Source organism: Xenia sp. Carnegie-2017, unplaced genomic scaffold (genome assembly GCF_021976095.1).
Source record: "Xenia sp. Carnegie-2017 unplaced genomic scaffold, XeniaSp_v1 HiC_scaffold_14, whole genome shotgun sequence".
NCBI lineage: Eukaryota > Metazoa > Cnidaria > Anthozoa > Malacalcyonacea > Xeniidae > Xenia > Xenia sp. Carnegie-2017.
Window position 1 is genome coordinate 2,786,207 of NW_025813447.1, and position 15,825 is coordinate 2,802,031.

The window sequence follows — 15,825 nt, forward strand, 5'->3', positions numbered from 1 at the left end:
AAAAATTGTTGGAAAAATTACCACACCTTTGCTTATGTTTGGGATTGCTTGGAAAAACCCAAACACATCAAATAAATCATTAAAACAAATTGGTATAATGGAAAATATGCCGAATCTGAAATTGTGGAACACATTAGACTTCCCAGAGATTCTCCATAGACCAAAATTCAAACATATTGAGAGTGCTTTCGTATGCTTGAGGTGAAATATGAAAGGACTTCAGAGCTTAATGAAAAGAGGAATAAAACATTGCGAAAACACAATAATGCTGTATGGTCATACCAACTTGGATTGCTGACAAACTGCACGGATATAATTATTTAGCACTGGAGTTTAATTTATGCATGTTTTAACTGACGCGTAATTTGACGCGCAATATTCATTGGGATAAAAGGATTTGAGTCTATAGTGCAGCTGACAGTTACCACATGCTAACCTGGGCGAAAGCTTCATCATTGTATTACTTTATTATATCGGCTAACCTGTATTGAAATTAATGTAGATCGTGAGGACCCGGCAAAGAAGTGAGTTCATGTATTTTCGTTTGGTATACTGTTAAACTGCACATTTGTTATTTACTATATCATTATTTACTAGATCGAATAAAAATTATTTACTTATAATCTATACGATTCCGACTCACGCATCTATCGGACTGCTAACCTGAGAATCCACAACATTCGATTTCTGAAGAAAAATTAATCGCGTGGAGAACCTGAACCATGAGTAACGAAGACGAGGCACTGAAGACTGCTAAGCTCAAACGCCGAGCAGCCAAGTCTACATTGACAAGACTGGGAAAGGCCTTGAATCATCTGTGTATAAATAAAGACCAGCAAACGAGGTAAGCGACTATCTCGTCAAAGTAAAACAAGCGTTCGACAACGTGGTAGAGAAACATGAGCTTTATGCAAATTTGATTATGAACGATGAAGCTTTTGAAGCAGAAGAGCATTGGTTAGATGAGTGCCAAAACGAATTTTTAAAACTTGATATTGAGGCAAAATATTATATCGAACAATTGGTTTCAGTGAAAACTTCAGAAACTAGCATCAGTCAAAACGAGCAAAATTCGTCTGGAATGATCGGAATGCAAAATGTTGACAGCGCAAGTAATATGAGCCCCACAGTTATTGAGGAAAACCCGACCAGCGTAGGTGATGAAATGAGCAATGTGGCGGAAAGTTCCCACGCGGTAATTTCCGAGGAATCTGTCAACGCTCCCACCGAAATAAGCCCAACAAATGAGGAAAATTTTCCGAATCAAATTACGTCCCAATCTGAAGTAAAAAATGAATCTGAAAATACACGAAGTCCCTGCGGGTTTCAAATGGAAAAACCAAAGCTACCGAAATTTTCGGGCGACGTACGTGAATATGCAATATTTCGTGCGGATTTCAAGCATGCAATTGAATCGAGATATACAAAACGAGATTCAATAACACTACTGCGAACTTGTTTAAAGAGAAACCACTTGAATTAATAAAAGGTATTGGTTCTGATTATGATGCAGCGTGGGAATACTTAGATTCCATTTACGGGGACCCTCGGTACGTATCAGACACCATAACGCAGGACATCGTTAAATTTAAAGCCCTAGAAACAGGAGAAGACGCGCGTTTCTGTGATTTAGTTCATTTGGTTAGGCGGTGTTTCAACACGTTGAAAGAGGTAGGGGTTCCGAGTGACATGGATAACAGCCACATGCTATCCATAATTGAACAAAAGATGTGTCCAGATGATCGAAAAGTGTGGTCGAGAGACTTAGAGAGAGAGAAAAAGCCCGCAACCCTTAAAGCGTTGATGAATTGGATGACAATTGAGATGAAGTCGCGCATGCGTGCAACAGCCCCAGTCAGGAGTGGTACGTCTCTCACTCGACGCAAAGTCAATCATGTCAATGGTACAGTCACGGAAGAAAGTAAAAACCGATTCAAGTGTTGGCTCTGCAAGAACTCAAATCATTGGCCGGACCAGTGTCAAAAATTGGCAGCGATGTCTGTTGATGAGCGAATAAAAGTTGCGAAAGATAATCACGTGTGTTTCAGCTGTTTGAAGAAAGCGGGTCGGGATCATCGTCAAGCAAATTGCAACAGGCGAAAACAATGCACCAAGTATGAAAATGGAGTCCAGTGCACATCCAGTCACCATCCGCTGCTGCACAAGTCAGTTGCAACGGTTGCATCAGTAACTGGTCTAAACAACTCAATCCTACCAGTGATTTCTGCTAACATTGGCGGATCAAATGGTCTCTACAAGCGCGGCAACGTTCTTCTGGATTCTGGAGCTCAGATAAGTCTAATCCGCAGCGAAACGGCGGAGAGTCTCGGTCTGAAAGGGAAAGACATCTCCGTTAACATCATAAAAATAGGTGGAGAGGAAGAGTCAATCTGCACAAAGAGCTACAAAGTTCAAGTAAGCAGAATCGGAGAATCAAAGAAGTACACAATCACTGCAGTTGGAATACCATATATCAGCGAGGATGTCAAAGGAATCAATACCAGGAATGCAATCGAAAAACTCGGACTACCAAAGGACAAGGTGAAGCGTGGAAAGGGCCAAGTCGACTTACTTGTTGGAATCGATCATGCATACATGCACACGGGTAAAACAAAGCAAGTCGAACATGTGGTCGCGAGAGAATCGCCACTCGGCTGGGTTCTGTTCGGATCATCAACGGGACAGTCAAACAATGCAACAACAACTGTATTACACGTGAGGTACCCAGAAGCAGTTGATTTATCAGAATTTTGGACAACCGAAGCCATGGGAGTAACAGTAAAGCCGTGCACCTGTGAAGCTGAAAAATTGAGCCAATCCGAAAGAGAAGAAAAGCAAGTGATTGAACAGTCTGCAAAAAAGGTTGGAAAGCAGTGGATGATTCCATATCCATGGAAGAAAAACCCCCAAGACTTACCAGATAACAGAATCCAGGCATTGAAACGACTAGAGTCAACTGAGCGTCGATTATTGAAAATTCCTACGCAAGCAGCAGCGTACAACAACAAGATGACAGAAATGGAAAACATGGGGTTTTCTCGAAAGTTATCCGAGAAGGAAGTTAAGGAACACAAAGAACCAGTCCATTACATCTCCCACCATGCAGTTCTAAGACCTGACAGTACAAGCACCCCGGTTCGTATCGTTTTCAACTCGTCCGCTACGTTCCGAGGACATAAGCTGAACGATTATTGGCAAAAGGGGCCTGATCTTCTGAACTCTCTATTCGGAGTTATTCTCCGTTTTAGGGAAAATAAAGTTGCCCTCACTGCGGACATCTCAAAGATGTACCACCGAATCCTTATCCCTGTCGAAGACCAGCAGGTACACCGATTCCTATGGAGGAATTTAGAGATTGATAGACCTCCGGACACTTTCGTTATGAACGTACTTACGTTCGGTGACAAACCTGCACCTGCGATGGCCCAAGTTGCCTTGCGGAAAACTGCAGATGAAGGAGCATCAGAGAACCCGAGAGCAGCAAAAGTTATAAAGGACAATTCTTACATGGACGATATTCTGGATTCAGTTGCTACAAATGAAGAAGCAATCGGGTTGACTAAAGCAATCGACAGCATCCTTGATAATGGCGGGTTTCATGTGAAGGGATGGCAATCAAACGGAGAGTTGAACAGGAAAGACGAGCAAGAAGATGGTAATGAAGTTGATGTTCCTCATGGAAAACAAGAGTCAAAAGTGCTCGGCCTGGCCTGGAACAAGAAAGAGGATGTGCTTAAGTATAAAGTAAAAGTAGAAATATGCCACACCCAACAGCCAAAGTTCACAAAGAGGAAGATCCTAAGCCAAGTCGCTAGAATATATGACCCAATAGGCTTTGCAGCACCTTACCTTATAAGGGCAAAGATTGGTTTGCAGGAACTGTGGCAGCAAGGACTCGACTGGGACCATGAACTATCGCAAAGTGATCAAACAAAATGGTTGACGTACTTTAAAGAGATGGATCAGTTAAACGAAATATCGTTGGAAAGATGTCTATGTCCCGTTGTAATGATTGAGCCACCGATCTTATGTGCCTTTGCCGACGCATCGCGAGAAGCATTTGGAACATGTGCATATTTGAGAAGTATAGGACCTAATGGAGTGGTGAACGTACGGTTTGTTGCAGCAAAGTCACGAGTCGCCCCATTGAAAGAGCTAACAATACCCAGATTAGAACTACAAGCAGCCGTGTTAGCCAGCCGTTTATGCAAGACCATCCAAAATGAACTCCGTATACCACTAAAGAGAGTGTCTTGTTTACCGACAGCGCAATTGTTCTTGCGTGGATCCGCAGCCATGGAAGACGACTCAAACCATTTGTTTCAAGTCGAGTCGGGGAAATACAAAGCAACGTCCAACCTGCTCAATGGAGACACATCCCAACGGATCAGAACGTGGCAGATGATGTATCCCGTGGTCTCCGTGTTGTTGAGCTGTCGGATAGATGGAAAAACGGTCCTGAATTCCTGTACTTGCCAAAGGAAGAATGGCCGGTCGAAAACGCAAAACCCGATGCAAAAGAAGTTGAAAGGGAATGTAGAAGTTCAAAATTGGTAGGTGCAGTGACAACGTCAGTAAACGTAATTGACAGTGAAAGGTTTTCAAGTTGGAGAAAGCTCGTACGAGTTACTGCTTGGGTTTTGAGAGCTAAGTCAACATTATTAGCAAAGGTACGGTCGACAGCGAAGGACACAGCAAGAGGAGATTGCTTAACACCGGCAGAACTCGAAAGAAGTAGGACATTCTGGATTAAAAGAGCTCAAACAAAGATTCGTGCACAATTGAAATCTAACGAATTAAGATCTCTGAGCCCTTTTACCGATGAAGAAGGCACGGTCAGAGTTGGCGGAAGAATTGATAACTCATTAGTCTCTTACGAAACCAAGCATCCTGCTCTCTTGCCCTATAATCACCGAGTCTCCAAATTGATAGTGGAAGAGTTTCACAAAAGAGGTCACCACGGCGTGGCAACTACGGTAGCAAAAATCAGAAGAATGTATTGGATCATTCGAGCACACGATTTAGCAAAGAGCATCAAGGCAAAGTGTGTCACATGTCGAGCAGCAAACCCAAAAACTGAATCACAGATAATGGCCAACTTACCACCACAGCGACTTCAACCCCATTCCCCACCGTTCCACTACACAGCATGCGACTACTTTGGACCACTGACTGTCAAAGTGGGAAGAAACAAGAGAACGAAACATTACGGAGTAATCTTTACGTGCCTAAATACTCGAGCAGTCCACCTAGAAATCGCCACCGACTGTTCAGCGATGGAATTTATCCAGACTCTGCGAAGATTCTTCTCAATTCGGGGATACCCAGCAGAAATCTTGAGTGATAACGGTACGCAGTTTGTTGGTGCATTGACCGATCTGCGCAAAATGATCCAAGGAGCTGACAAAGGCTACTTCAAGACTACTGCGCGGAAAAGGGAGTACAATGGAAGTTTAGCACCCCAGCGGCACCACATCAAAACGGATGTGCAGAGGCGATGGTGAAAAGCTGCAAACGAGCCCTGAAGAGAGCGATTGGAGAACACATACTTACTCCGTTTGAGCTGTATACTTGTTTACTGGAAGTAGCGAACTTAGTAAATCAACGCCCAATTGGACGACCTCCGAATGATCCCGATGACGGCTCATATTTGTGCCCCAATGATATGCTCCTGGGTAGAGCATCTGTTCAAGTACCACAAGGTCCATTTCAAGAAACCAAAAACCCCAGAAGAAGGGTGGAGTTTGTGCAAAAGATCGTGGACTCGTTTTGGAAACGATGGACAAGAGACACATTTCCATTACTTGTCCCCAGAAAAAAATGGAATCAGGAAAAGAAATGTGCGAGTTGATGATGTGGTAATAGTGGCTGACGGAAATGCTGTACGAGGAAAGTGGACAGTAGGACGGATAGTAGAAGTGTACCCGGAGAGGATGGAAAGGTACGAAACGTAAAGGTCAAAACAAGTTCAGGAGAGTACTCAGACCAATCACCAAGATTGCTGTGATTCAAGCAGCAGAAGAAATAAACTGATAAGTAATGTTTCCTTATCGGGGGGGGGGGGAGGATGGATTGCTGACAAACTGCACGGATATAATTATTTAGCACTGGAGTTTAATTTATGCATGTTTTAACTGACGCGTAATTTGACGCGCAATATTCATTGGAATAAAAAGGATTTGAGTCTATAGTGCAGCTGACAGTTACCACATGCTAACCTGGGCGAAAGCTTCATCATTGTATTACTTTATTATATCGGCTAACCTGTATTGAAATTAATGTAGATCGTGAGGACCCGGCAAAGAAGTGAGTTCATGTATTTACGTTTGGTATACTGTTAAACTGCACATTTGTTATTTATACTATATCATTATTTACTAGATCGAATAAAAATCATTTACTTATATTATACGATTCCGACTCACGCATCTACCGGACTGCTAACCTGAGAATCCACAACTGGAAATTAATCTTTGTCATGACTATCTATCACAGGCAAAATCATCATTGAAGAACTACAGGAATTGCTGGCACAATAAAATTTGTCACACGAAGCGTTCGTTTACTTGGATGGGGGATACTTTGCTATGTTATATTTCGGATGACATCCTCTGAAGGCAAACTTGTGGGTCTTAAAAGTTTTGTACCTTCTTTAGTATTTTCTATAATGAAGCAGCTCGCATTCCCATACTCGTTTGTGGTAGGTTGCATATCTTCCTGCTACATGTGTTTGGCACGTCCCTTTCCCAGTCGAGCTTATAATTTGCGAATAAATCTTGAGAAATATAAATTGAAGTATGGAATTTTATCAATCAAATTGAACAACTTACAACAACGATTACGGTGTTGTTCTAGAGAGAACTAAGTCTAATGACACGACAGAGTTCACCGACCTTGTTTCTTAAAGTGTTTGATTCTTTTGGTGTTTTAGTTTTGTAGAGGTATATCAAAACAGACTTAAAATAATATCTTCATTCTAATGCAGTAATCTCATTGACGTTATTTGCCGAAGTATTTAATTCATCAATGTTGCACACATGTATTTTATGTATAGCATTTATATATAAAGCTGTACACATACATCTATTCAAAAATTATGTTACAATAGTTTATAAGAAGTTAATAAAATTGATATTGATGTTAAACATAGATTGTTACAAGCATCCCTTGCCAATATGTATAAGTATAATCACAAGGTTAAATAGTTGGAATGTTATAGAGAGTGGAAGGTTAATTTCTCAAATGTTGTTAGATAAGGTCGTTATTGTTTGTAGTTGTTGGTTATAGCGCTGTGCTATCATTCTTTTTGTTTAAAATTGATATTATTATCTTGTATTTTTATTTGTGAAAAATCTACAAATAGCTTTATATATATAGAAGCTATCAAACACGCTTTAACCAGCAATCAAGTACTTTTATAACGCTGCAGTACAACTAAATAGTAGCTAATTAGCGTTTTGAAATTGTTGAAATAAGAGCGACCAAACGGAAGCTGTATAGGTTTCATGCAAGACTACTATAATAGCTTTTATCATAAGGTACAAGTGTAGAAAAAAAGCAATACAGCAAATATCATTTCAAGAAAATGGCTTTTTGAACTTTTATAAAATTTGATTTACTGAATGGGCAATCTACTTGCAACATACAAAGAGAATTGTTAGTAAATAGTGAAAACAATATTTTGCTGAGCTCACCATACGCAATGCCTTTGACTGCATTTTTCTCCTCAGACCACTCTCTTATAGTATTCAAGCTTTGGGAGCTATGCTGCTACTCGACGTTTCTTCATGCATTTTTGTTATTGTCAACTTTAAAACGCTCAACGATAGATTTATGGGATGGGCAGAAAGATAAAACAACACGCCAGAGGGAAGCTTCATAGAGTACAACTATAGTATGAAGCCTTTTTCATCAGCGATCTATATTTCTAATCTTTACTCTTGCTCGCCTCCATCGTGCCACTCGACACCCCTGCAATGTTTATTTTTTCAGCGAGCTTATAAATATAGCTTGCGCCGCCATTATAATTTATAAATTGCATTCTATACAAATTGATCCCCACTTTAGCCTGCCTTAGGACGTTGATCAAGAAACCTTCTCGCCTTCATAGTAGACAATTCAATATGAGCTTGTTGCTCTTTGACATGTTCGACACACTCCATTATGTACTTAGGTTAGTCTGGAAGCGAATCTAAAAGTTCAAAAAACTCATTATGCTACCTCGACTGCTATAAAGATAAGCTCTGGTTCTAGAACTTGGTCAGTTCTTTTTGACGCGTTGAGGATTTACATTTTTCAGAAGATACATGAACAAATAGTCACATCACAAATAATGGTGAAAATAGGCTCAACATCTATATGGATTTTAACTGTAAGGGAAATACAAAGAGCAAACTTTCAAGGAATGTTTAATTTTTGTTAGCATGCATGTAACTTGATGGTGTAGTCTGCAAATGTAAAATACTTAGAATTGCAAATGATGATGTTCATACAAAGTTAATTTATTGTTTGTTTTTGTCGACTCATGTTACGTTATCAGCGAGTGCAATATCCACGAATGAGATTTCATGAAAATTAAAAATCATAACACAAACGAATTGAAAAAAAGAACACAAATTTAAGAAGCTTTGTTTGAATACATTCATTTTCCTCTTATGGTAACCATACAAAATATCAATCAATTGGAGCTCAAATTGTGAACACAGAACTGGAGTAAATATTGAGAGGACAGTTAATTTAACAGGTGTAAATTTATCAGTAAAATATAACAACCTATTTAATTTAAAACTTTAAGCAAACTATTTAACTATGTATAGAGTTTGCCAACTACTCATTAAATATAAAACTAATTACGGTCAGAATGGCTATAATTAAGAAGACTGATGGACTAATCATGACAAGCTGATGAACAGCGTAGGCAATGATAGAAAAAGTTGCATACAATTTGTTTCATTTATTATCCAGAGATCGGGAACAATGGAAAAAGTCAAATCATTTCGGACAGGCGACAAAAAACCGGAGCTTTTTCTAAATATTTTTCAGTGAAAGCATTTATAAGTTATTACATAATTGCCCAAACTTTGTAAAATGTTCCTTAATACACGTTAATATTTATATAATGTAACAAAAAATGTTGATATCATCAAATTACAAGAGTCTTAAACAATATTTGACCAGCAGATCTTTTAATCTATTACCCGAACCGTAGCTATATCTGAGCTCCAGAATGAATCGTATTTGAATTATGAAAATCTATTCTTGAAATAGTCATTTGTCATGTTGCATCTGATCATTGATCAACAACAGCAAGTCGCAATGTTGATAATATTTTGTATAACATTGTGAAACAATCACGAGGATTTTCGAATCTCATTGGCTCCATATTATAATAATTAGACCACTTGTGCTCATTAGTTTGTAAGAACTTTATATCGCAAGTGTAAACTTAGTTCTATCATGTCAATTACAATTGCATCAAGGTCAACCCAGGTTAACTCAAGTAAATATTGATGGGTGATTACCTATTACTTGCCCGAAGCCACCTGACACCAGGAAAAACACGAATGAAGTAAGTGAATTCTGCAAAGTTCTCCCTCGGCACCACTATGACTTCAATCAATTGGAAAATGCCGGTTTATTCGAAATACAACCGAAAAAACTGAAAAAACGGTAAAGAGAAAGATGATAGAATGTGAGAAAGCACAAATTTGGCTTTTATATTTGCATTTGAGGAAATATTTGCATTTGAAGATATAGAAAGCTAGGGCAAAAGCTAGGGAAACCCATATAGCAAAGGGAATTTCCCAGGATTTCTCCAAGATAATTTATTTTTAACTTGCATGTGACAACATTCCTTAATCATACTGTGAGTTGTACAAAAGCTAAAGAGAAAAAATAAGTAGAAAACTAATAACATTATCCATATAAGGTCAATTGACTTTCTATTTTCGTGTTTCCGATTGTGTCGAATCACGTGATATAAAATTCACGAACAGAAACGCTTTAATATCATAACACATTGACCTCAGCAATACCAAGATAACGAGATAAGAAACTTTGATTGAGTATCTTTCATTTCATTTTAAAATAACCACCATTTCGAAAAGCTTAGCGTTTGCGCACATAAGTCAAAACTCCTAAAAGTTTGTTAGCTTGAACAACATCTGCAGCATTTTAACAATATGTGTTACAATTGCTTTTCATCTTTTTCATTTATGTGCGCAAGCTATTTCAAAAGTATTTCACGGTAACAAAAATTCTATTCTAAAAATATTCCTTTCTTTCCACAACTTTACTGGCTGATGAGACACTAGAAGTCTAACCAACTATTTTGACCAAAAGTGTTTGCAACTCTAGCGCGCTGATGACTTTAGAGTGATTTTCCTAACAGTTCATTTCATTTTATACTCCCTGTAGTAATCTCGAGGATCCACAATTGTAAATGTTGTTAAAAGCTAGCTACTACAAGAGATCACATTATGAAAAAAATATAACTTATTCAAATATCAATACAGGTTGCACGTTCACTACGGGTGTCCTAGCCAAGCAATATCAGGAATCTAGTCGTTCATCATGGGACATGCTGCTGTATGGTGGGCTTGCTTTAATCGGAGGCGGCCTATGGATGTGCTTATTATCACGCGGAACATATGTTTTCTACGAGTCTGTTGCAAAACTCGAATTTGAACACCGAAAGCTCGAGGAAAAACTAGAAGAATTGCACATATACTTGACAAGCGCAAAAGATCACAGGGATGGACCATTGCTGGCTGTATAGCGTGGAATGGACGCGCTGTTTATTTTCGTTGCCGTTGGGCATTTCATATAGTCAATATTGATGTAACTTTGGCCTGCATTTTATATAGAATACATGTAATTGTGAGAATTGCTTAAGTTCCTGATGACACTCCAATTAAACCTTAACGTTGTTTTCAGTATGAATTTACGTCGAGCTTGATTATTTAACCTACAAACAGGCTCGGATTACTAATTATGGGGCCTGTAGCCTAAGACAAGGTTGTTCAGTTTTTTTATGACGTTTGCGTTCCTTATGATAATTTGCCTTTGAATTCCCGGCTTGTTTTGTAACTCATAGTACGAACAGTAAGAAGTAAGTTTAAAATTCAAACTTGGAAAACCGAGTACTTCACGAGTTCTGCATGAGAATCGTACACTTGAACAGTAGATCGTACGGTTTAAAATAACATAAATGGTCTAAATTAAGAACATTAACTAGTCCAGAATGGCAAAAACTAAGAACTAACTATGTCTAGACACAACCGGCCTCTCGAAAGCGCGGGCCTTTAGGCTTCGACCTACCTAGCCCACTGAGTAATCCGCCACTGCATACAAACTCTAAATACTAGAGAGCAGTATTGTCTCTACTATAAAAGTAAGAAAAATGCAAGATCACTCTAAAAACAATGAGTATGAAATCAATATAAGATTATTCAAAATCATACTCTCTATACATTTTTCCTGTTATAATATCTGAACACTGCATGGCCAACATGCAAAGTTGTAATTCTATACGCTTTAAAATAAGCAAAAATTTGGCGTTATATATGTAATTCAATTTGTATAATTTGTAATTCAATGGACCTTTCTTGTTTGTCAGAAATGCACATGCCATTTAGTATATTGTTTCCCACCTCTGGATAATAAAAGGAACTAAATGCGCGCAACTTTTGCTAAGATAGCTTACGCTCCATCTAACGATTAACAAGTATGCCTTTTCTTCTGCAGCGGGCTATAGAGGGTTAAAAAGAATGCATTTTTTCGAAGCTGCATCTGTAGTGGATGGCATCTCTCACTCGAAACGTTCTTAATGCACCTCTGCATGTGGCTCAGCTAGCTCTAGCAAAACTGGAAATTCGCAAAGTCAGTCGAGGGACATGTTTAGCACAAATATTGTCGTCTTACGTAATTACTTTAAGAATTTAAGCAATTTCATTGGTCGAGAGCTATGATCTATATGAGTGCAAACGCACGGAAGTGACATCACAGAAAACTTATTGTTTTTGAAATAGAAACACGAGTATTCACCTCGGCGGCTCGTGGCCACTTATCACAAATGACGTCATACCCGCTGTATAACTAAACAGTCAACGGTTAAATGTTATCTATTTGTTAATTACATTACATTAACCATATAAGGCCCGTTTTTTTTTTGTTGGCTTTCACCGGGCGTCGTAGTTGGTTGTTGGGCCACATTTGGGACAGGGTGCAATAGAAATGTGTAATTTGCAAACGTTGTAAATTTTATAATTTGCACAAAGCAAAGAAAGTGTGTTGTAAGTTCTACTTGTGCGAGATAACAGTCCAAAGATGGATAGAAAACAGATTTTTACTACCGAAAAAATAAATTAAAGTGTTGTAATTGATTGAAGAAAGTTGATATAAATATTGTAAGTAAACATACGTCAGAAAAACACAGATTCGTGCCGACTTATTTAATTTCTGGCTTGTTAGATACAAGGCAAATCAATATCATTAAGATAATAAAATGTGAAATGTTTTTTAAGAGATGTAACGTTTATTCGTTTGTAAATATTTCGAAGGTTTGAAATCTTTTTTTATAACTTTCATTCAATGTTTTGACTCAATGCTTTTGACAAAGGGAAAACCTTTACGAAACTCCATCTTTCCATTGATCTTGCATAACTTACCCATTGAACTAAACACAACTTTATTTAGTTCAGTTGTATCAAGCTCAGTTGTATTTAGTTCAGTTGTATTTAGTTCAATGAATTTACCACCAAAAAATGGCGGATTGAGCATTTTTGAGCAGAAAAACGAAGAAGGTGCGCAATGCATACACGAGAACACTGTTTGAATGATACAAAAACGTTTATGAAAGTTCAAGATACGTTAATAAAACACATCTTTAGTCAAGTTCCTAAGTCATTTCTTTCGTAATATCGAAAGTAAGTTTGAAAAATAACAAAAACGGTCCTAAATATTATTATCTTTTCTTTCGACAGTTTTCCCTGGAGCACAAATGTGCTCTTTGCTCATTGTTAAATTAAAAGCCACAGTAATCGACTCTTTCGCTTAATTTGAAAGTAATGTAATCGTGCTTACTGCCTTACATCGTGCTTAAGTGAGCTTGGAACAAAAGCTTAAGTGAGCTTGGAACAAAAGAGAGTAGAGACAGCACATCTTAAAAGATCTCACAAATTTAAAGATAAATTGGTTGCCATTTTGAATGAACGCCATTTTTTGAGATAATTACTATATCGTGTCTTTGAAACGTTTCACGAAGACTGCGATGCATCGTTCGCTCATTAGTGTCTATAATGGACACTACATTGAAGTAAAAATACGTTGCATTTGTACTTATATATAAAACCATGAGCTGTTTAGTGTTAAAGTGCCCGCTATATCATAATTTTGCATTTCTGCCATTTAGATATGATAAATTGAAAAATTGACCATTTTCATTGTTTGACCGCCAGTATAAAAAAGCTGGTAACTAATGTTGTTTTTGACGTCACGTCGCGAATTCATCTGCTGTATTTTGTTTAAAATTGGATGTTTTTGAGCATCCACGACACAAGATGGCACACACATGGGTAGTGCAACGATATAGCTATGCTGTTGAGGAAATTATGTGTAAAATACGGTGTTTTCTTAAAACGTATTCGCCATAAGACGTCAGATCTAGGTTCTCACCCTAGTTTTTTTAATGTCACGGTCAGGCAAATAATCACCGACTTTGAGCTCTAAAAAATGCACGAAGATCAAATTTTCGAATTATAAAATCTATTGACAATATGTTTAAAATTTTCTAAACTATCTACAATCACAAATTGATTAGGCGGGCTACTAAAAAATACCTATTTTTGGGCGTTAATAAATCTCAGTTTTGCATACAAATTTGCTAGTAGTTTCATATTTTTAGATGGAGATTTGTGACTCATGCAGGAATAGATGGCTATTCACGTTTGCTGGTATTTACTTGCTGTAGCATAAACAATCGAGCTGATACTGTTCTAAGTCTATTTCTATCTGGTGTATCTTAATATGGACTGCCATCCAGAGTAAGAACAGATAAAGGAGGTGAAAATGTTGGTATTGCTCAATTTATGTTAAACCACCATTTGCGAGGACCCGGTCGTGGCAGTCATATTACCGGAAGAAGTGTGCACAACCAACGGATTGAGCTCTTGTGGCGAGATCTTTTTGTTGGTTGTACAAGTCTTTTTTATCATTTATTCTATCATATAGAAAGTAATGGAATATTGGATCCATCAAATGAAGAACATGTGTTTTCATTGCATTATGTGCTTTTTCCAGGAAGGTTACAATAGATTTCCCATAAGAACAGAAAGAAATCTATCATGATTTGACTAACTCATAACTTTACTTTTAGACTATGCTTTAGATTATAATCATCAGACTGGATCCAAAGCTAATTGATGTATGTTGAAGTCAAAATCTAATTTAATGTTCTAATTCACTAAGGTAAACCAAGAATTTCCACCTACCTTTTCACAAAATTACGCATGTCATGAAACTGATCAGCAACAAGTGATTGTTCCAGAAACCAACATTCCATAGAATGAAATAGATCTTGATGACCTGCAAAGAACCATTAATCCTTTAAGGCCTTCTAATCATAATGGTGCTGACATATACATTGAGTTGCTACAGTTTGTAAATACCAGACTGCACCAGGAAGACGAGTGACATTGTGAACTCACAAAACAAGAAAAGCTACTTGACCTATTGTTCGTTGGTGTCAATTCAGATAATACAAAACAAGATATGTATGGCAAGGAATGCTATAAATTTTTCATTATGTTGATTATTCAAACATTTTAGCAGAAAATGTTTTTTAGCACATAAATGCTAATGCACTGACAGAACAAAATTTAATGAAACATTAACATATTCACTTTAAGTCTTTAACTATAAAAATGATATCCAAAACAAAGAATAAAAATATTTCAATTTAGTGCATCATCCATATTAGCTGTAACAAGCTATGTTATTGCTGAAAGAGATGCATAAACTGTTCCAAGATCAAATATTGGTAAATCCTCTTGAACGAAATTGCAAATCTCTATCTAGTTTAGCTTTCAGTTCATCGAAGTTTTCATAACATGGAAGAACTAACAAATGAAAACAAGTTCTACTTTCTGGCAGCAGATTACGATCTTTTGTTCTGTCAACTTTGAGATGCAGGATTGCACCATTTGCAGGCAGTAAATCACACCCAGTCCAAAAAGACAACAGATCTTTAAGATTTGCCCCTAGGAATGGACAAGTATTAAAGTATTAATATAACTAGTACCTCAAACAGTCAAACATTTAAGTTTTTTTTGAAGAAAGCAAAGGTCCAATTTAAAAGCAAGAAAATGTTACTGACATTGATATTGTTCAAACAGATAAAGTTACTGCTGCTCCAACATAATATATAATCAGTTGTGGTGCAAATATTAAAAAGCAAACCATATTCACACAAAAAACACATACATAGACTGACTACAACCAATTACAACCTTCCCCGAATCTTTTTACCAAAACACTTACCACTAGTTGTCCCATCAATTAGATCAATGTATTGTTTCAAAAACAACATCAGTTGATTACTATGAACGCCTTCTTCTTCAATTTCAATAATTCTTTTTAGTCGTCTTTATTTATAAGAGAAGCAGTTGATTGTGGAAAAAGTTGTGGTTGAACAACATCTTTGTGTTTCTTCAGGAAATCAACCAGTCCAAACTCATTCATTCCATCAGCTAGATCTTGCAACTCTGATTTTCTACGGGTAATGACAGCATGTAACATGATTTGCTGGGCAATAACATGATGATTTGC

At 37.5% G+C, this 15,825-nt stretch overlaps 1 protein-coding gene and 1 long non-coding RNA gene across 2 annotated transcripts; one reads left to right on the forward strand and one right to left on the reverse strand.

The window, feature by feature from the left end:
• The first annotated feature begins 1,469 nt into the window (after nt 1–1,469).
• Nucleotides 1,470–5,831, forward strand: LOC124434770. The gene is given in 2 exon segments (XM_046984672.1): nt 1,470–4,233; nt 4,236–5,831. Coding segments are annotated over 2 exon segments (3,813 nt in total). The 5' UTR covers nt 1,470–1,689; the 3' UTR covers nt 5,505–5,831.
• A 9,026-nt stretch (nt 5,832–14,857) lies between these two features.
• Nucleotides 14,858–15,597, reverse strand: LOC124434521. Its single transcript, XR_006944808.1, has 2 exons — nt 15,538–15,597; nt 14,858–15,257 (listed from the first exon to the last, which is right to left on the reverse strand). It is a non-coding gene; the product is annotated as an uncharacterized LOC124434521 (long non-coding RNA).
• Between the last annotated feature and the right edge of the window lie 228 nt (nt 15,598–15,825).